Here is a 22,506-nt window from a genome sequence, read left to right as displayed (position 1 = left end):
TCAGCAGTGTGACATCATGTGGTATATAATATATATTTAAACAAGAGTTTAAACTGGAGAAGGATCTGTGGCATGAAAAACAGAAACTGTTTGTAACTTTAGAGTAAATAACACCAGAATTCCTGAAGTCAGTGAAGATGTGACGGGCTGGACAGAAACCAGAGGATCTGTAACCTCTGTGATGATGATGACGATGATGATGGTGTGGGACATGAGTTTCATATTCAGTTTGAATGTCAGAATGAAGCTTAATGACTTCCAGAGAAAGGTATTAGCCAAAGTATTATTTGAACCGTCCATCTAAAGTCATCTGTTAACTGGGTGTTTTGTCTAAAGGACGTTCTTCCTCTGTTTGAGTAACATTGGTTGTACTTTGGCCACGCCGTGTGCCATCCTTCTGTTATTGTATGTAATGTGATATGGTCTTGAAAATGAAAATAAGAGACTGAATGTATTTGCCATCATCCAAAGGTTTTTATCACCTTAATTGGGATCAGTGGACCAACAGTATCTCTTTAGCCCATGAATTTAACGATCCAATGCCTGTTGCATTGTTCAGGGACAGGTGCGAATGGTCTTGAATGTGAACCTGTAAGTGCTCTGGGGGGATGCATGTGTTCCTTTTAGTATGATAAGCAGAGAGCATAATAGGCCAGCCAAACAGTATTGTTTGAATGTAGTAAACCACACTGAAAGTGACGGAGGAAAAAGTTTTGTAAATATATTTTTTTCCAATATTTTTATTTATAAATGCTTATTCATAAAACTATGATTGTTGTGTGATTATTACTCATGATATATACTGTTATGGGGCTAAGTAAGCAATCAACCCTGCAAATGAATACTTAAATGTTCTGTATATCTGTTCAGACAAAATGAGTACAAACAGAAGTTCTGCTCCCAACTATGCCCAACGTTGCAAATTTACAACATTTCCCTAAAAACTTACTAGAATGTAAAAAATTTGAACACTCTTTGATTTCTACATCAGAGGCCTCCTAAAACAATATCTGAGAGGTCAAAAAAAAAATTGCTCATTTTTTTCTATATCTGGGTCTTACAGGGCTAAGCTAAGGTGTGTAGTGGGTTTTACACACATCACACCAATCAAATGAGCCCCTCTCCTCGCCCTTAAATGCACCGCACGAAGCGTGATGAGAGTTTACTCAATTCGCCATGGCAGAAGAGAGCAGCAGCGTCAGACGGCCAAACTTCTCCCAGGAGGAAACTGATGTTTTGGTCCGGGAGGTCCTCCACGGGCTGATGATGCAAAGGTAGCCTGGGAGGAAGTCACCACAATTGTAAATCAATATTGCGTTTCTCTCGTGCGCGCGCACTCTCTTTCTCTCTCGTAGTCTCACTCTGTTTCTTTTCTTTTGACTTTTCTAAGATGACAGTTGCTGAATATATACTCCCTATCTGATGCTGTGGCTGTTTGTGGTTGGCTGAGAGGGATGAGAACTCATTAGTTTGCAGCTGTGTTAATCAAATCAGGTTGGGTTTCCATTACGCGTGCCAAACATGCCAAACGGTGCCAATCCCCTTTGATCTGACATCAGATGTGACGGGACAGTCGATATAGAGATACATTTATGTACTGATTGCAGATAGTTGCATTGAATAGTGTTTTTTGGGGTATTTATTGCATTATTAATATGCCTGATATTCTGGAAACCTGCCTGTGAGGTTTTGGTGACGTGTGCGCACTGTCCGCCGGTCAGCCAAACTTCGGCTTACACCGGCTGCGCTCCGCCTGCGCTGACAGTAGACCTGGTTTCAGCTGGCGAGCTTTTAGCGCACCTTCGACGAAGTCTTTTGGCACAAAACTGTCACTGCGCCAAGCTGGATCTGTCGACACCTCCCCCTGCTGCGCCGCCACACCCATTTCAGCGCACCTCGGTCTGCCAAACTACCAAACTGAGCACGCCTCGGGTTGCGCTGCCCGAAACTAGCTCTGCGCGGGGTTCGCCACCCTGCGCTGTGCCGGGAAACTAGAGCCCATAGTGTGAAAAGCGCTTTGAGTGGTCAGATAACTAGAAGTGCACTATACAAGGGAAGGTCCTTTTACCATTTACCAAATATTTCCCCTTCTGTTCCTGAGATATGACAGTGAATAATGGCCAGAAAAGTGTTTTATGCAGAACATTATGATGTAAAGGTGAAGCTGACCTCTGACCTTTTGGATATAAAATGTCATCACTTCATTTTTTTAGCCAACATGATTACTCCAGGGTGATACTTTCTGTGTCCCTTTCTGTCTGTTGCACAGACTCAGAGATGAGTGCTTGAAATGATTATTTGTAAAACTCTAGCAGGCTTATACAGTTTGCCCAAATAATGCTGTTTTTGTGAGTGCTCATTTCCTCAAATGTACAACAGAGTTTGTGAGTGCAGAGTTAGCACAAGCCATAGAGTCACAATAGTCATACTTTTGGTAAATACACCAGGTTGAAATATATCGGCATTTTGTCCATTTATATGCCAAGGCTAACAAAGGGCATTGCCAGACAACATCACACTGCCTTGTTGCAAACCAGGTTCAACTCTTTGTTTTGATGAGCTTCTCTGCGTTTTCTTTGCCTCTGTCTCTACATCAGGAACCCTGTGGAGTCCTATGGTAACACAAGAGTAGCACACTGATGCTGGATAACTCCAGAGTGAAGTGATTCTAATTCAAGCTCTTACCTGAAACTGGTCTCTTAATTTCCAAAGACAGCATAATGGGAAGGTTGTGCATGAGCTCACAGATTTCTTGGTAAGTAGTGGAGCACACCAATGATTCTCCAATTTTTACAATCTCATCTCCAGGACACAGTTTGCCTGTAGATTCCTAGATGTCCAATTAAACAAAAGAGATAAAATTAAGGTTTTTACTGAGTGAAAGTATCGCCAGTACTTAAGCCGCAAACACCATGACATGTCAAATTAATTTGAAATTGAGAGGTTTGGCATAAGGTCTATTCATTCACTGATACTGGACTGATATGAAGATGAAAACATCAGACGTACCCTTTCTGCTGCACCTCCAGGCTTTAGCCCAGCAATGACAACTTTCAGAGGGGATGACATTATCTCCAAGTCAAGCCCGAACGACTCGTCCTCACTTCTCCTTAGGGTCACAGTGTCTATGGTACAAACGCCTATGAGCTCACTGCCATCTCCCTTCTTACAGTGCTGATGGGGTACCAACCCACCAGGAGTCTGAGGGTTTCTTCCACACTGTGTGGCGTTGGGAGGGGGTGGTGATGGGCCTGAGCCTGGAGAGGGCTCATCAGTTTTGGTCTTTTGCTGCTGAAGCAGGTTTGGTGCTTCAATGCTCATCATACTTTTGACCCTTGTCACTGCTTTATGCTCAAGCTTGGGGGAGCGCTTTGACTCCAATTGTCCATCATCTTGATTTGTATAGTTCTCATTACTGATGGTCAAATTATGTGATCCACAGCCCGGACTACCTGCCACCCCTGCTTTGTGGTCCACGGAGCAGCGGACAGGTATGAGAGGTGACTCAGAACCAGCTGACTCAGAATTGGTAATACCTTCCACACACTGTGACAAACTACCACAGAGTGGTGTTGTCACATCACGGCTTCCACACCTCTGCAAATCCCCACCATTCTCACTATTTCCATTTATATCTAATGATGATGTAGCAGTTACAACTGCTGAATCAGTTTTGGAAATTTCGGATGTTTGGGCATCACTGAAGTTAAGACAGTCAGATTTTGTTGGCCTCCTGAAGAGCCCAGTGTTTCCTGCTGTGTCGGAGTCCTCATCATCGCTGAGCCCATCATCAAAGCACATCACCCGTCGCTGACGGAGTAGTGGGCTTCGTGCTGAGGTGGGGCTGGAGACAGCAGTGGGCTGGCAAACTGTCTCTACATGGTGATTTAGAGGAAATGGGGTCTTGTCTTGTGATGTGTTGTAGACACAGCCACTCTCCACTTCTGACAGAGAGGAGGTGAATGCTGAGAAACAGATGAAGGTAACAACAATTAACAGGTTAACAAATTTTCATTGCCTAATAAATCAGACAAAGTTGACATGATGTCACAAAGCATTTAATGTTGTGTCTCCTCAAGTATGTTAATTTTATTCATGTTCATGTTTAGTGTTTCATATTTTATGTCATGCCTTAGTTTAGTTTCATGTTTAGTCCTTTGTTGTCATGAGCACTTTATGTTAAGTTAAAGTCACTCATGTCCAGTCTCGTCGTGCACTTCCTGTTTTATTTTGTACTCACCTTTTCCCTCTCATTTCAGACCCTGACTTCCTCCCTTTGTGTGATTTTCCCGCCATTGTGATTGTCTACCCCACCCCTGATTGGTTTCACCTGTGTTCCCCTACCTCATGTATAAATGTCTCCCTTGTCTCCCTTTGTCTTGTTGCCAGTTCGTCTTGTTCAGTCTGTGTGATGCCAGGTTTTCATGTTATCAGGTTTGATTCTAAGTTGTGATTTTCTTTTTATCCTCATTGTGAGTGTTTTGTTTTGAACTTTGTATATTCTCCTTGAGAGCGCCTTTTGTTTAAATTGATTTTGCCAAGTAAAATACTTTTGTTAAACCTACTGCTAGTCGTGCATTTGAGTCCACCAGTTTCGTGTCTGAGGTCGTTACATTTAAACCTTTTTACAATATGAGGCCATTTGGGGTTTGAATTAAATCAGGGCTAGGCGATAATGTAGAACACTTACTCCTTCCTTTTAATTTGGCACACACTATGTTTGGATTAATGCCAATTTTGGGCTGTTCCATACAAAAGTTCAAGAAAAACTTTAGACCCAATTTTCCATATATTATACTTTTTGACTATCGGAGACAAGTTTTGAAATTGGTCCAGTATAGAGAGACTGCTGCAGCTGCAGCAAAAGGCTCACATTTTTATTAGAAGCATCTGACAACATTACAGAAAAGACCCTACAGAGATATGAACCTTTTTTCCATACGTTCCATAGTCTCTTGAGAGGTGACTTGTTGCAGGAAAAACAATGATGGAAATGTTAGTGAGAGTTGGAAAGAATTTGTTGTGTTGGAGTACAGAAAGTTTAGCTTCGTGTTATCTCTAACAGATTTTTAATGTCCATGAGATTTTAGAACCAGACGTCTTCTTGAGCAAGACTTAGTTACTCCAGCGAAAGCATGAGCTTTGCTCACCCGTATTTACATCATGTGACACGTGCACCACAGGGAGAGACAACGGTAACCACAGTAGTTAAAAGATAATTTGCACTACGGTCTTTTAGCAAAGGACAGCCCAACATGTCTGAAGACTTTGAAACTGAGGAGGAACAGCATTTCTTTGTTGAGCCGTATTTGTTTGAGCCCGAGTATATGCATGGAACTCAGGCTACTGGACGAAGCAGCCGCTACAGCTCATGAGCCTAACCTTCAGCCAGCCGCAGAATACCGGAGTCGGCACTGGAAACCTGGTGGTGTAGTTGTTTCAAATGCAAAGCAATGCCAACGGATGAGGAAAGTCTTTGCTGCTCAGACTGGGAATTGGCGATGCCTGCACTTGAGAATCTGGACATCAGTACTGACGAGACTGCTGCTCTTCAGAGACCGTGTATCACAGATCACCCTGAGCGCGCACACGTGAGCGCGGAGCACAGAGAAGCAGTCAGAGCTACAGGCTACAGTGAGGCTAAAAACAGAGTTCAAATGACGTTTTTCGAAACAACTTTTTATGTCGGGGCTGCAGCACACTTGGATCACTATGGATGAGCAGTATGGAGATACTTTGTGGATTCAATTTTGTGTTCTTGGACGTTAGTCTGGGGCGCTGTCTGCCATTAGGTGTGCTGGCCGCTTCCCCCGCCGATTTCCGCAAGGGATGTGAGGACTCTAAAACTTCACCAGAGTCTTCCTCAGCATGAGGGTGAGTAGATAATGGCTGAATTTTGATTTTTGGGTGCACTATCCCTTTAAGTTGCCCTTCAACACATCTTTGGCCATCAATCTGCAACAGGGTACCTTAATCACACTGTGGGGTATGCCCACAGATGACTGATTCAGAACTTTGGCGACCAATAACCAAGTCTGTGTTATAATTCTGACAGTGTGAGAAATAACCACATTCGTAAAGTGTGACTGCTGCTATGAGCCACTTATACAAACAAACCAATCACACTGTAGCCATGTTTCCATCAGCCTGTTTAGATGCGCATCTAGAAGGATCACATAGGAAAATTATGATAGAAACGCCAAAATTCGAATTAAAATCCCCTGATTCGCACAAACTAAAATACGCTCGCTTTAGCCGGGTTTTGGTTGATTTGAAAAAAATTTGATTGGCAAAATGGGGGATGGAAATAGTTATGTTCAAATTAAGTTTGACGTAGCGCACCTCTCTCCATGGTGATATCCACACTCCGGGTCGGGAAGGCGGTAATGCATTTACAAGCTGGTTGCCAACCGCCAGAAAACGTAGAAGAAGAATGCAAGACTTGTTTTGTTTCCGGTTCTGTGGAAAACTCGCGCGAGTTCGTAGTTTTCACCATAGTCCATACATTTAATGAAAACACACAGGATTCATATTTCTTGTAATGCGCACATCCCACTGATTCAAATCACTTTTGGATGGAAACATAGCTTGTGACTAAAAATAAATAAAGTAAGTTTGGAACAAGAAAGTACTGTCACACCACCCAGTCCCATAAGATCCACATCCACAGATGCACATCCACTGGTGAATTAATAATTCCTGTATGCCTAATGACAGATTAAGTAGTTGACTGTAATTTTGTGATTTATAACCCTCATTTTAACATATCCACACCAATTTTAGTATGTCTTAAAGTAAAAGGGTAACGTCATTATTTTCCAACCTGGACCCTAATTTCCTATGTTTTTGTGCCTAAGTGACTAACTGGAGCAACGATTTTTTAAATTCAGTACTGAGTAAGGCTGTTGCAGCTGGCAGCCATGAAGCAGAGTGCAATGTAACCACTCAGGGCATGTCTGCACCCTCCACCTTTTGAAAGTATTTGTTTTTGCCACTAACAGGCTCAGATTGTCATTCTAATGGTCTGACAACATTATTGAAAGAATCCCTATAGAGGTAGACCTTTTGGTTAAGGGATAACATCCTTTTTGCTTAACCAGAGGTGGCCTTAAAATCCTCATCACAAAACCCACCACAATCCATTTAAATGAACAGTCATTTAGGCATGTCTTACTGGTTGAAATAAGGGTTAATTTTAACCAAACCAGAGTTGGTGATTTTTGGAACAGTGGAGAGATGAACGGGATTCTCTTTTGAGTTTTCTTTTGCTTTTATTGACTTTGAATGAAGTGTGTTACAATGATAAAAGTATAGTTAACTAAATGGAATCTGTTAGGTTTGGTGATCAAAAAGGATCTTACTCTTTAACAGAGAGGTTGACCTCTGTAAGGCTCCTTTCCATGTTGTCAGACACTTAGAACAATGGTCTGAACCTATTAGTGGCAAAACAAGCACTTTTAGTGGAAGTACATTGGCGGTGCTCAATTGCCCATAAAAGTTACATTGCAACCTGTTTGTAGCAGCTTCACTAAATGCTGGACCAGTTTTAAAATTGTTGTTCCCATTAGTCACTCAGACACAAAAGCATAGGAAAATAGGGTCCAGGTTAAAAAAATGCAGAAACTACCCTTTAAATAAAGTTAAACACTTGCTGTCAATTTTTTAGAGGCAGGTAACCTGATACGGTTTGACAAGCCTCAGTATAGACTGTTTACATCTGGTCAACTGTGGGGAACAGTGTGAAAAACAATCATGAAACAATGGCCTTTCAATTTCACGAGCTAAAGATAAAATACCTTGAGGGGAGCATGAAATGAAAACATGTTTGATTGAATTTAAAGTGATGCTAGAATAGTGAAATAAAAATGCAAAAACAGTCAGTCCTAGTTTAGGTGAATATACTCCTTTCTACTGCACAATATAAAAAATATTGTCATCTGAACACACTCAAGTCTTCCTCAGCATTCTTATTAACAAAAGACATGGGTCTCAGAAACTGGTCATCTAACTGAGTGCAAGGCTCTACAGAGGGCCATCCGTGTTGGCCACTGTAGTTCTCCTACACATTTGGAACACTGGAAAATTTCAGTTGGTTGTAATCTGCAACCTCATTACTAGATGCCACTAAATTATGGACATTAGACCTTTAAACCTGTGTCCACTAAGATTTCATTTAAGACTATCTTTAATCCTGGGGTAACTAAAATCTTCCTTCAGGGTTTCATTTGAGTCCATTCTAAACTGGCTAACCCATACATGACAAAGCCATTTTCAGTTAATCTGGTTTCAAGGTCACTTTAGAGCTAAATTTAGTCCCTGCCCAGGGCACCAGGATTAAAACTTTTCTGTGGTATTTAAATGGGTGAAATTTTTACCATGTGGCTGTGTTGAGTTGTCATCCATTGAGGCACTGCAGCTCTGCTGGTGGAGCGCCTCATCGCTGTTGGAGCCAATCAGCATGGATTCAGACAGGAAGGACTGGCTGGAAGAATCCTGAGAGAAGTACTGAGATAACTCTGTCTCTGAGCTCAATGACCCCTGCTACAGACATGTGAAAATACAAGAACATATCAGGGGAAAGAAAAATCAGAAAAACACACCCACAAATTTTCTAAGTAGTTTTTCCACAATAAGCTATTCAAATGAAAATGTTCCTATTTGGCCAAACATCCACCGAGAATGAACTACTGAACTTTAAATATGTTGCTGGTCAGAAACAATGGTCACAACCTGTGTCTATCAGATGAAAGGCTATCTGATGCCTTTTGATTTTATTCTATTTCTCTGATCAACAACTGTTGGTGTTAATACAACTGGAAACAGCATTGTGCCATCAAGAGGCAGGGAGGAAGAAGACTGCTGGCTGTACCCTTAAAGTGATACCTATGCCAGCAGCGTACTTCATTTGTCACCCATAATGAGAATATAGTGGCTAGGGTTGCCACCCGTCCCGTATAATACAATCAGCCCATATTGAAAAATAAAATGCACTGTCCTTTACTGATTCAGTATGAGGTACAATTTATCCTGCATTACTGTGCAAACCCTTCCCTACTGCACAAACTATGCTTTCACATGCTTGGAATGACATGAGTAATATTAAACCAAAAGAGTTTCAAGAGACACAGCAGGAAAATATCAAATCAGAATTTGCAGAGGAGAATGTCACAGAATGACCAGTCTGTCACTCAGCGTTATCGTTGCCATAGTTACAGAGACTCCGACCCTCAGGATCACGGGTAGCATGCTCACTGACCCGCTGACTGACTGCTGCCTGATAAAGCTTTGAAAAGGTTCCTTATGCCCGGGTATTAAACTACAGAACTTACATGTAGGCCTACTTGCAAACAATCATTGCGGTGATATTTCAGTCATTATTATAAAACACGAGACAGATAATTGATGATTAATTTATAGCCCTCACATTAAAACAGACTTTACAAATTGCTGCAAAATTCAGGATAAAATTAAAAGATTAAGAACATGGAAATAATGGCTTCAATGTAAGTTAATTTAAAATAATGATAATGATAAATTCATCATAAGCAAAATATTTAATTAGGGCTATGCCTAATTAAGTTTATGAATGTGCCTACAGGTAATATTTTACACAACACCGTGCAGACTGCAAAATAATACCATAATCACTAATATTGGCAAACCTACAAACAAGGCGCAACTCTAGGAGGATATAACTGTAGAATATGAAAAGTTATTTTTTTTCAATCAATCAAGTTCAATCAATCAAGTTTATTGAACAGACTCGGGTTCCATAAAAGCACATACAAAATTTAAAAACACACAAAGACATTAAAGAAAAAATTCAATGAACAAGGCACTGGTACCAATATGTCCAAAATTGGGAACCATATCTGACAGTGCTAAACTTGGGGTTAGTCAGCACCTGGATAACACCATTCATTGACCCGTTTAGACGGCATATAAATTTATACATCAAGTTCCTCAGCAGAGCTTCAAAGTTGTGAATTCTGGCCATGCACAGTTCAGTGGCACTATTCCACCTGGACTTGTTTAAGAGAAACCTAAAACAGTCATTGTATGCAACCCGTAGTTTGTGATGGCTCTCCTTCCTAAACTTCACCCACAAAGGGGCAGTATACAACGGTGTACAAAAACATCTAAAAAGAGTGAACTTGACATAGTCAGAACACCAGTGAAATCTCCCAGCCAGCATATTAGCCTGTGCATATAACAAGTGGTGCTGTCCATACATGTCATCATCATCTAGCAGTCGATCAGTTATGAAATGTCCCAGATACTTAGTTTTACTGCAATCAGATAAAATTTGTTCTCACAGCTAGAAAGATAGAAATCTGAGGTCCATGCCCCCCTTAGCCCTACAGATCAGAACCCCACTCTTTTTTGCATTGTATTTCACATTAAATTTAATGCCATAATCAGAGCATATATTCAGCAGTTGTTGAAACCCTGCACTACTAGGAGAAATAATAGCCAGGTCATCAGCGTACAGCGTGCTCTGATTGGCATACCAGAATACCAGGATCCTAATTATGGTAACAGGCACTCCCCTTTGACTCAATTTAACAAATAATTTATGGTGATTTACCCTATCAAAAGCCTTAGAAGCATCAATAAAACCTACTAAAACAGAAGAATTATCTTGTATATGTTTCAACCATCTCTTTTAGAGCATAAATACATAAATCTGTGCTGTGCTTGGGCTTAAAGCCGAATTGGTTGTCTGTAGTAAGAAGAAAAGAATCTAATCTATCTAACAAAATTTTCTCCAGTACTTTGGATAACACACTGGCTAAAGCAATAGGTCAGTAGTTATCTAAACTCCCCACTTTGCCAGCTTTGTCCTTAATTGCAGGAACAAGAGTGACAGAGAGCATGGAGCCTGGCAGTGTGCCATGGGACACATGTTTAAGGTGCTCAACAGAGATGTCATCTGAGCCACATGACTTGTTATCAGCTAACTGGGAGATAGCTAGGTAGACCTCATTGGCTGATATTCCATCAGAGTCATGAGATTCAATATTACCCACTTTAAAGGGGTCACTTTTAATACAGTTAAATAAATCAGAATAATGTTGCCTCCACAACTCAGCAATGTTACCCGCTCCAGAGACTCCATCTATGGTATTAGGTAGAGATGTGTTACTCGTATTAAAGCTTTCGCCTCCTTCCAGAAGCCTGTTACATCATTACCCGGGAGCTTTTCAGCCATCAGTCTGCTCTCATTACTTGTTCATGTTTGCTGACATAACACACTACATTTTTATATTTAGAATTAGTTAACTTTTTATGGTCAAGGACAGGCCCCTCTTTAGGCCTCCCTGTGAGGACCCAGGCCTTATGGGCCTCCTTGGCTACATTGTGATGGGCTGCCACATGTTTATTCCACCCTGGTATAATGTTTTGTCTGTTATTATGGTGGGTGAGGCATGGTTTACCGGCCTCAATAAAAGCACCAACTATACAGTTATTCATAGTACATAGGTTCTCTCGTTGTGCGCTTCAATTACAGTTCACATCAGTACACAAGATGGCGTCCTTGGGTAAGAACACATCACTCAGCAGTATATCTACCCTCCCATAATATAATAAAACATTCTCACTATTGAGCTTGGACCAGTTTAGCTTTGGAGTGCAGGCTGAGCGGACCTCCTGAGATAGGTCAGGAAGAGTCACACTCTACAATCGTAACAAAGGGATCATGATCAAACATGGATGCATCATACTCAATTGTCATTGAACTAATGCTAGCATGGACATCAGCAGTGCTTATACAGTGATCGAGCCAGGATGTGGAATGCCAGGCTTCACTAATAGGAGAAGCTATCAGCAGGCAAGAGCTTTTGGCTAGATAGGATAAGATTGTTATCTTCACAGAGCTGCACCATATGCTTGGCAAACATTGACTTACTATCCTACTACTAACTATACAGACCACCTTTCAAACTACAAAGACCCCCTCAGTGCCACCCGGTCCAACTCCTACTCACAACTCATTCACTCTGGCTCCAATAACCCCAAGACTCTCTTTTCCACTGTCAATAAACTCCTCAAACCCTGCGACAACACCCTGTCCTCCATCACAACTGACAAATGCAACTCCTTTCTGGCATTTTTTCAATCAAAGATCGAAACCATTTACACTCAACTCAGCAACCCCCAAATCATGGCTCAAATCATGCCTCACCGACAGACATCAGTTCATCCATGTCAACAACTGCACCTCCTCCACCGTCCCCCTGCTTCAAGGTGTTCCTCAGGGCTCGGTGCTTGGTCCTCTCCTCTTCATCATCTACTTACTCCCCCTTGGTTCTATCATTCGTCATTGTCTCCATTTCCACTGCTACGCTGACGACATCCAAATCTCCATCTCCACAAAATCCATCATCCCAGCCACCCGCTCGACCCTCACCAACTGTCTGACTGAACTCCAATCATGGCTGCAAACCAACTTCCTCAAACTGAACTGTGACAAATCTGAAATAATACTCATCAGCCCAAAATCCCTCTCTACATCAGCACAAAACTTCACCCTCAGCATCGACAACACCACCCTCTCTCCGGCCCCATTCATCCGCAACCTTGGTATCATCTTCGACAATAACCTCTCATTTGAACATCACATCAGCCGCCTCACCCAAACTGCCTTCTTTCACCTCAGAAATATTGCCCGTCTCCATCCATTACTCTCCTTCTCTGCCGCTGAAACTCTCATCTATGCTTTCATCACCTCAAGACTGGACTACTGCAACAGCATCCTCTACGGCTCATCATCCAAAGTCCTCAACAAATTCCAGTACATCCAGAACTCTGCTGCCCGCCTCCTCACCCACACCCGCTCCTGTGAACATATAACCCCTGTCCTGCAAAACCTACACTGGCTCCCTGTCCCGTACAGAATCAACTTTAAGATCCTCCTCCTTACCCACAAAGCCCTCCACAGCCAGGTCGCCACGGACATGCTCCACCACCACACTCCCTCCCGCAACCTTCGATCATCCGACAAAAACCTCCTCTCACCTCCACACAGGACCAAGCAGCAAACCTGGGGCGACAGAGCCTTCTTCATAGCCGCCCCCTCCCTCTGGAACACCCTCCCTATACACATCCGTGACTGTCCAAATCCATCCACCTTCAAATCACTCCTCAAAACCCACCTTTTCAAATCTGCTTTTAAGCTTTAAACATTAGCTTTTCGTTCTCTGTTTCTCATGTACCCCTCTTTTTTTCTTTGTTTTGCTCTATGCTTTTGCACCTTGTTGTTGTATTTTGTCCTTGTCTTGTTTATCTCTTCGCACTTATATGTATGTACTTCTTTTCTTTGTTTTAAATGAAAGGCATCTTTGAGAGCTGTAAAAAGCACTATATAAATAAAATGTATTATTATTATTATTATTATTATTTACTATCTGACAGGTCAGCATTCATGTCACCCACAACAAAGATGCTCGTGGACTGGTTCTCAGAAATGAAAGAGTTAATAAAAGCAAGTCTGTTCAGGTATTCATCTTCATTGAGTCTGGACTCATATGGTGAGTACACATTCAAGACGACAAACTCACTGTTATTCATCTTTATCTGCACACCAATGCACCAGTCTGCTTTGAGTTGGATGACACTGGCTACGGTTACATGATGGCTTCTCATTTGTAATGAAATAAATCTGAATGAAATCATTCGGAATTAAAGTTTTTCCAGGTAGTTTACATGGGAAATATTCATTCCGAATGAGGGTTTACATGGGAGATCAGTTCAATCGCCTTTATTCAGGTCTGTGCAAGGTTTGGGGCAGGGAAGGTTTCTGATTGGATAGGGGGCGGGGCGGATGTTACGTGTTTACGTTTACCGGAAGAAAACACTGTAGTCCATGCTCCGGATAACAAGATGCTTGACGACGCCGTTCTTAGTGCCTTTTTCGGGCTTGTTTTGCTTATATTCTTGAAGCAGCAGTACGACAACAACCTTGTTCTGCTAATGCTTCATCTGTTGAGGAGGAGAAGGGAGGTAGAAGGTCGAAGAAGGGAGGTAGAAGACCGTGCTGTGGCGAATGGAAACCGGTGAGTGCAACAAGTCCGACTGCTCTATCTCAGCCCGTTGCTATGCAGCCCGTTGCTATGCGCGCTATATACGTCATCGCGCCAGAAGGGCAAGGAAACGAGCATGCGCAGAAAGACCGGAATGAACTTAAAGAGGAATGAGTGTATACATGCACACAAAATTCTTTCATTCGGAATGACGAACGGAATAAACCACCCCCTTTAATCGGATTTAATTTTCAATCGGAATGACCGTTTTTCAATCGGAATGACCGTTTACATGACCACTTTTAATCGGAATGGCCTTTCATTCCGATTAAAAGTGGAATTAAACTGTGCATGTAAACGTACTGACTGACCACTGGGTCATACCTTTTGTGCCAGAGGATGGCTACACCCCCAGGAATTCTTCTTCTGACGATGCGCTGCGAGAAATCAATAGTAGCCTCCCCAGAACCATGAAAGTTAACATTAAAAGAGTTAACCCCCCCCCCCCAAGTCCTGTTTGGATAGAAACGTCTCCTGTTCTTAAAAGGTTTAATTTCAGGATTCCTGCATAAAACCTTCCCTATCTAGCTTCTTCCAAATTTACCAAACAGTTTCTTTTGACAGATCAAACATTTTGCCCATGTCTCTTATCAGATATTTTCATCTTCAATATAACCGATGCAACTGATTACTATAATTGACTCTTTTCCCTTTACATATATTTTGAGAGAAGCATAGGACTTTGAACTTTATACATTTAATAACCCAAACTGGTGCAGAATGCAGGAAACTGAGTGTCTGACATTAAAAATCCTCTTGGGGAAGACCAGGTCTAGGATCAGGCTGCCAGCGCAGAAAGGATCAAATACATCAAAGGTATCGAGTACCAATACCCAGTGTAACAGTCACTGGATCTAAACATGTTAAATGAAATCAAATTTTTTCGAATGTTTTATGCGGACAAAAATCTTCAAACACATTTGTTAGGCCTACAGGATACACAAGTGTGCGTCAGTGAGATATACCTAACAGTAATAAAACTGTTTATATGAATGCTTCTCAATAAATATTCCATTGTTACTCTTTTTTCAGAAATTGAATGCTGTTATTATTTGGGATCAGAAAAACCTATTCATAATAACAATAATAATAATAATACCACTATTATTATTATCATCATTATCATTATTATTATTATTTCAGAGCAGAAGTTATGCACATAGTATGTCCTCTATCATCCCAAGTCACAGGTTGTTTTTTTGTTGGAATGAGGGCTCAGTGAGTGCCTGGGTGAGCGATTAATACTAATGTATTTGTATTAATATTTTTTTTGCCTTCTCCAGATTTCTGCCTAACTTGGCTTTAAGAGCAATAAAACTGAACATAGCATTGTGGGTGTACGAAATAAGCAATAATACAGTGTTGTGTGAAAACTTACCCTACTGGCCGGCTCCAGGAATCTCTTCATTGTCCAGCTGAGAGCAGGGGAACCTTCTCCCTGCTTGTCCTTTGCTGTTGGGTAGGGACTCTTACAGGACACACCTACAGATTACAAGCAAGACAGATCAGATACCCCGAGCCATGCTGCTGAACTTTCTTTCAACAGTTAGCTGAAATATGGTGCTCATATTGTAACCTGGACACCTGTAAAATGACTGCAGTGCAGGAGTAAACAAAAGAAGAGAAAATAAAAAATGTAACTGCAGGTAAAAAAAAAAAAAGTCACACCTTGGGAGTAAGACGAGTGCCTGTTCTTGCTCATTTTGTCCCTGTGTGTAGATCGAGCTATGATGTGATCCATCTCCTGTTCTGATACCTGAAAAAAGACAATGAGATGCAAGAGCTTTATCAAAGCTGGAACAATACAACGCTGACAACTACAAAAAAACAAACAAACACAACAGTAATTAAGGCATCTTCATCCATATCCATCTGCCAGTTTAATATGCAACTCAGTTTTATATAATATGTGTAGTAGGGGGTCACTATTCCATCGCTGTTTGAGCCAAGGGGTCCTTGGCCTGAAAATGTTGAAGAATCTATAAAAAAGAGACAGACATCCTCTTACCTTAGGGTTAGGGTGCCTGCTTATAATGAGACTGACAGGTCCAGGGCCACATTCACTGAGGATGGCATAGGCCTCACTTAGAGCAGCGTGACGGAGACTAACTGAGTCCACCTCCAGTATCTGATCTCCACGACTGCACAGAGGAGCACAGGCATTAGCACAACACTATCAAAGACCTCTCTTTGACCCAACTTAAATGCACACATGTACATTCATATGTAAACATAGAGTGCACCGGGAATGAGTCCTAAAACCCATAACTGAGTTAGCATTTTATCACACATGGTTCCATTGTCTTTGAGTCAGCAGGTTCTTTGAATGGGTTTTTGGTTAGATGCCTGAAAGAAGGTCTGTGGTTATCACAGGCTGAAGAGATTTTCATGGTTTGTTTTACAAGATAAAATATGTCAGTAAATATCCCACTTGTGAACTTTGAAGCTTCTATGTATCTTTAAAAAGGCAGTTGCTAAGAAGTGGCTAAATGAGACTACAGAACGTCATCATGCTGAGCTGCACCCAAAACAGCTTCACAGTCTTGTTATGGTGGTGACGTAAGATTATGCGACAGTATGTTTATAGCCTAATGTTAGCTATTTAATTCTGGCGACTGGATTTAGGCTTCCATAATCATGAAAATGATGCTCATTTGTGAAGATTATCTTGTTGAACAAAATGTGTAAGTATCCGGACGATGCCATGCTAACTTCTGCAACGGCCTTCAGAAAAACATCATCCCTTGAGCATTCTATCACATGACCAATAAAATACTTCTCAATCAATGAGTTCATATGAAAATAATCTGCTTATCTAGTATCTTGGCATCAGTGTGGCTTCATATTAACTTCAATTGCATCCACCAGTTTCAATTCAAAGATGACCCTGATGTTTGTACCTGAGCCTGCCGTCCATCTTTGCAACAGATCCCAGTGCCAGGCTGTGGATGTAGATACTAGGAGCAGAGTTCTCCAGGGTCAGACAGCAAACCCCAATCCCAAGACCAACACCAGGCTCTAAAAAACAAATTAGCCATCATTGCAAAAATCGTACAAGACCTCTGTCTAAAGTTTGACAGCTAACGCACATATGTAATTCATATTGGGATATTATTACAGCCACAACAAGCAGTCATGAATTCACTATACAAAAGCATGAGGACGTACTGCCCTCATCAAAATCTACAGCTTACAATGATATTTAAATCGCAGGGTTCTTGCACATTTTTACCAATGAATTTTCTAAACTTTTCCATAATATTGGGCCTACATGGTGATACAGCCATACATTATTAAACACACACTTCCCAGGTATTTATGGATAAGCAAACTGCTAGTGCTACTTATCTATACTCAATCATTAGACATTCAAATAGCTGCATATGCCCAATAGACCAGAGCGGCACATACAGTCACTTAGCAAAACAACAAGGCCCCGCCCCTTTTAGGGAGAACTGAAAATCATATAGATGTCAATGCAATTTGACATCTGTTTGGATTATAATTTTGACATGTTTGTGTGCATTTATGTCTAATAATTGATTCGTGATCTTGCCTGAACCTAAGCGTATACATGCCTTAATAAATGAAGGTTGATCAGTGTCATGTCCCTTCAGTCTTCCCAGGTCCAAGTGGATCAATGACCCAACATGGTGGCCTGATATTATAGATGTCCAGATCACGATACTTAGAGATTCAATCAAATATGAATATGTGATTGAATCGCTATTTATCCTTAGGCTATCCATCCATCAGTAGTAACTGTCATCAGCATCATTTAGCAATTTACCACACTGACAGTGAATATTCACATATCTTATGTGCCTCAGATGTTGATGTGTAAGCCCTGGTAAACCTGCTACACAACAACTTTTTGCCATTTTCCTGTTTCTCTCCTAATGTGACAGCATGTTTCTTTCCCAAAAGGGGGTGTGGCCTTGGTGATGAAATGATCCCAGTCTGGTCTATGTGTATTATTTGATACTAATGACGTTTCAACAGTCATGCAGCACTAGATCTGAAATTAGTTGTATAAGGGATGTATTTGACATAATGTCAGACATGTTTGGGGATTTTTATGAACAGATATCAAACCTAAACCAAAACAATGCATATTTAATTTTTTGTTCCAAAATATTCTTCCAAACCATATTCAGGCCTTGAAAATAGTTTTTCTTATTTCAAAACTTTTTGAGACATTTTATGACTGTAATAGCGCTCTTCCAACTTCTGTTTCAACATGACAAAATGCCAGCTCCGTTTTCTAGTTTCCTAGTTCCTAGGAAGAATTTCACTGAACCCCATCCAACACCTTTGGGATCAGCTGGAACTCTGTCTGTGAGCCAGACCTGATCACCCAAGATCAGTGCTTTTTCTACAGCTCCACTGTCTTTATGTCTGTGATTGATTTTAGCTGTTTGTGATGCATCTTGTGATACTGCTTGTTGGTTTGACATGTGTATAAATACAACACAAATTCACTGTTTGTCTGTGTCAGACACCAGCAGGACCTCTCCAAACAAGAAGTGAAGCGAAAACCAAGGGCTGCTATCTGAATGTATCTTGGGGTTCTCCATCAAGACAGCCAACCTTTATTAAGCGTGACTTCCATGATGATGCAGTCTTTTGGACCAGGACCGGGGCCCTTGTGGCCATCAGCCTCTTCAAACCCTGAGGGGACAGGTGTTCCTCCACTGGTGTTGGAGTTGGGTGAGCTGGAGCGGCTCAGGAGGGTGGGGGTTGGACAGGGTGTCAAGCTGGGACTGCGCAGACGAGTTCGAATCGTCAGTGTCACAACACCTTTCTTCAGTTGCTGTTGGAAGAATAAAAATCAGGTACAACATTAGGGAAGAAAATATGAAAATGGTCTTAGTTTAAACCTTTAAAAAATGCAAAGAGTAAAATTAAAAAAAATGCTTATTTCAACAAGTCCTTGGTCTTTTCACCCAAAGACATGATCAAGTCAGTTCACTTGCCCACACTGTGAGCAAAAAAAGAAACTTAATAAATTAGTCAAAAACATTCTTTTGTCTGAAGGAAATACATACAGTATTTCATTTCGATAAATAATGAAAAAATGTAAAAGTTTGACTTTCTTCAGCTTTTCATGTCTGATTCAAAGCTACACCTGGGAACTTAATGAAAATAACTTTTTGACAAATTTGCTTAAACTGTTACTATATCTTGACAGTAGTGCATGAGACAGATAACTTGTGAATAAAAAGTCATGTTCCTCCTCTAATGACATTTGCAAGAATCTACCACGGCTCATGCAAAACAACCAATCAGAGCTGAGTAGCCTCTAACGCAGATGTCAATCATGTCAATCAGTGCTTGTGAACTGCTGTCCAACTTTCAAACTAGACAGCGCTTATCAAATTGTGTGACAGTTTAGTGGTAAAATAAGAAAGTTGGTGTTTGCAGTGCTTGGGTTTCACTTGACTGTTTTTTCAATATGGCGGTCGGGTCACAAACAGACAGACAGATCTGTCTCTTGTAATACTGTGTGGACACAGTGGCAGTTTCTGCAAATCTGACAAAAAGAAGTTTAAAGTTACCGACTACAGCTTTAACAACACTGTTCAACAGAACTTATCTTCAATCATACAGTTTACCTTGAAGGTCTGGATGGCCTGTTGGTGTGTGAGTCCCTGCAGAGACTCTCCATTCACCTCCAGAATCTCATCTCCTTCACAGGGAAGCACAAAATTAGCATCAAATGTAAATGTTGAGCACAGTTTCTCTTATGATACATTTTACTTTCCAACATAATCTCTTAATTCCATTCAGTAACACAGAATGAAAGAAGTGATTACCCTCTTTCAGTCGTCCATCAGCTGCTGCAGCTCCATGAGGGAAGATGGTCTTGACAAAAATCCCCATCTGACCACGTGCTGAGTCTTGCCCACCAACAATACTGAATCCTAGGCCCTGTAGAAATTAGATCTCAATTAACACTAGAACCACCGGGGGTCGCTGTACACCTAAAACTGTGAACAGGTTAAATTGACCTGCTACTGGAATGCATTTATTTTTGAGGTACAAGATGTTGTAGAATAAAATAATGAACCTCATCACCCATTTATTTATCACTCTACCACACATGGGTGTATAACTAGATGCCACAGCTGTAGTGACAATATTACTAGAAATATATAATAATAAACTTGCACTGGAAATGTCTAATGCCTGATGTACATCCATAAATCTTTTTCTCTTGTCCATAGTGAAGGTTAGCCTATGACCTATGATGCTGCTCTATCACACATAGTTGACAAAATGCTTTGCCACAGCAGCATAAAATGTTTATCTAAATGTGCAAAATGAATGGTGGGAAAATGAATCCATGTTTCTTTTAGGTATAAGTGGACATTTTTTTTTAAAAAAATCTGGCTTTATCTTGAGAATTCGTAACAATAAAGCGTGCTTCATGACACACTTTAAGAAAAAGTCACAGACTGGGCAACAAAGCAACACACAGTTAAAATACAGCTGCAGGTAAATTTTACCAGTTGGTAGGTCTAGCGTTAATGTCTGAAAGGACTAACAAAGTCACAGCAGTCAGTGTTTATTGATTCTGTTGTTGTTTTTTTCCAGACAATTACTTTTGGGATTTTGTTTTCTGGTGAGACACAAGAGAGAAGGGGATAATAAAGATCAGAGGTTCTGCCCTACAAACCTACATTTCATGCTACCTAATACAGGGTTTTCCTGTATAGAGAATTAAGAGGCGGCCGTCTGTCAAATTTTGTCCTGCCCCCAGCTATCTACAAAACTCTGACGTAGGTCATGACAGAAAATGCTCTTTTAAGTGTTGCACTTAATGAATTTATCTCATTTGTAACTGCAATTGTGTTAGTAAACAGATGTAGTGGTCAGTGGTGTAACAAAATTATGACGGGCCCCAGTGCACACTATTATGATGGGCCCTAGTGCACGCTACCTTGCATGTATTGTCATTATACAAATAGAGACTTGACATTGGACAACATCAACATACATATTACCCAGAAATCATCACTACTTACCTGACAAAAAAATATCAAAGAAAGTAAGAACTGTGTAGTTTAATAGTTTTTAGACTTGATTTATAGATTTTGTAGCTTATGTAGAAAAATCATATAGTTTAGTTTTTTTAGCTAGTTAGTTAGCTGGTAGCAGTTTATTTTTAACATATAAGTAGCAAATAAACCAAAACAGGTTCCTGGGAGTGGGAGGAAGTACAAACTTATTTAGTCCCCCCCTTCTCCATATATCAATAATAGTCAATTATGTAGCTCTCTATTAATTTAAAGCTGTACAATACTTGATTTTCCTAGGGTGTAAATAATTATGAAAATACTTTAAAAGTCCATATATATATATATATATATATATATATATATATCCTATTTAAAAATAATATTATAATAATAATATTAAAATAATATTATCTTTATATCCTTATCCAGTCATAAGAGATATTTTTAGCTTTGTCAAACTATGTATATCCAATCCAATCCACTTTATTTATATAGCACATTTTACAAACGGAGGTTTCCAAAGTGCTGCACAGAAACAGAAATAAAATACTAAGTGTATATATATATATATATATATATATATATATATATATATGTGTGTGTGTGTGTGTATACTAACAGGAAAAATCATCTCATACTCAAGATAAAAAAAAAGAAAGAACAAGAAGAAGAAAACAAACTGGAGGAAAAAATCAAACAATTACACAATTCCTATGCAGCCAACCCCACAGAACAAATACTAACAGAAATTAGAGAAGCCAAATTCCAACTCAACAATATAATCAATAAAAAGACACAATTCATGTTACAGAAACTACGATATAGTCATTTTGAATGTAATGATAAATCCAGCAAATACTTAGCAAATCAGCTTAAAATCAATTATCTCAACTGTCAAAGATTCAACAGGGAACATTACTAGCGACCCGCAAATTATAAGCAACATCTTCAGAAAATTCTACTCTGAGTTATACAGTGACAACAAGAAAAAGAACTTAACAGCAATAGACAACTTTTTAGATGGCATCACACTACCCTCACTAACTAATGACCAAGCAGACTCCCCATTAGCATCCACAGAATATGAAAAAGCACTAAAAAACATGTCAAATAATAAAGCCCCCGGACTAGATGGATTTCCCACTGAATTTTATAAACACTTTTGGCAAACACTTTCACCACTATTCACTAATGGCAGACGAGACTTAAAAAAAAACCAAATCCATCCCTTATCATATGAACACAGCACTAATCTCAGTTTTACTCAAACCAAATAAGGATCCAACTGACTGCACAAGTTATATTTCTTTAATAAACACCGATATCAAAATCATTAGTAAAGCACTAGCAACCCGAACTGAATCAGTAATTTCAACACTAATTCACCCAGACCAAAGATG

General features: G+C 40.3%; 1 protein-coding gene across 4 annotated transcripts in view; it reads right to left on the bottom strand.

The window, feature by feature from the left end:
- pdzd2 (PDZ domain containing 2) overlaps nt 1–22,506 on the bottom strand; it is a 116,975-nt gene that overhangs the window by 18,082 nt on the left and 76,387 nt on the right. For 3 of the 4 annotated variants that reach the window (XM_033620026.2, XM_078170972.1, XM_078170971.1), the window contains exons 11-20: nt 19,901–20,015; nt 19,700–19,773; nt 18,675–18,897; nt 16,985–17,102; nt 16,093–16,225; nt 15,753–15,840; nt 15,463–15,566; nt 8,376–8,541; nt 3,010–3,965; nt 2,686–2,830 (exon numbers count right to left, since the gene is read on the bottom strand). In XM_033620026.2, coding sequence (XP_033475917.2) covers nt 2,686–2,830; nt 3,010–3,965; nt 8,376–8,541; nt 15,463–15,566; nt 15,753–15,840; nt 16,093–16,225; nt 16,985–17,102; nt 18,675–18,897; nt 19,700–19,773; nt 19,901–20,015 — 2,122 coding nt within the window. The remainder of the gene's footprint in view (nt 1–2,685; nt 2,831–3,009; nt 3,966–8,375; nt 8,542–15,462; nt 15,567–15,752; nt 15,841–16,092; nt 16,226–16,984; nt 17,103–18,674; nt 18,898–19,699; nt 19,774–19,900; nt 20,016–22,506) is intronic. The other variant, XM_033620027.2, reaches the window with a different exon arrangement.

Source organism: Epinephelus lanceolatus, chromosome 9 (assembly GCF_041903045.1).
Source record: "Epinephelus lanceolatus isolate andai-2023 chromosome 9, ASM4190304v1, whole genome shotgun sequence".
NCBI classification, from domain to species: Eukaryota; Metazoa; Chordata; class Actinopteri; order Perciformes; family Serranidae; genus Epinephelus; species Epinephelus lanceolatus.
This window is presented reverse-complemented; position numbering and strand designations above follow the sequence as displayed.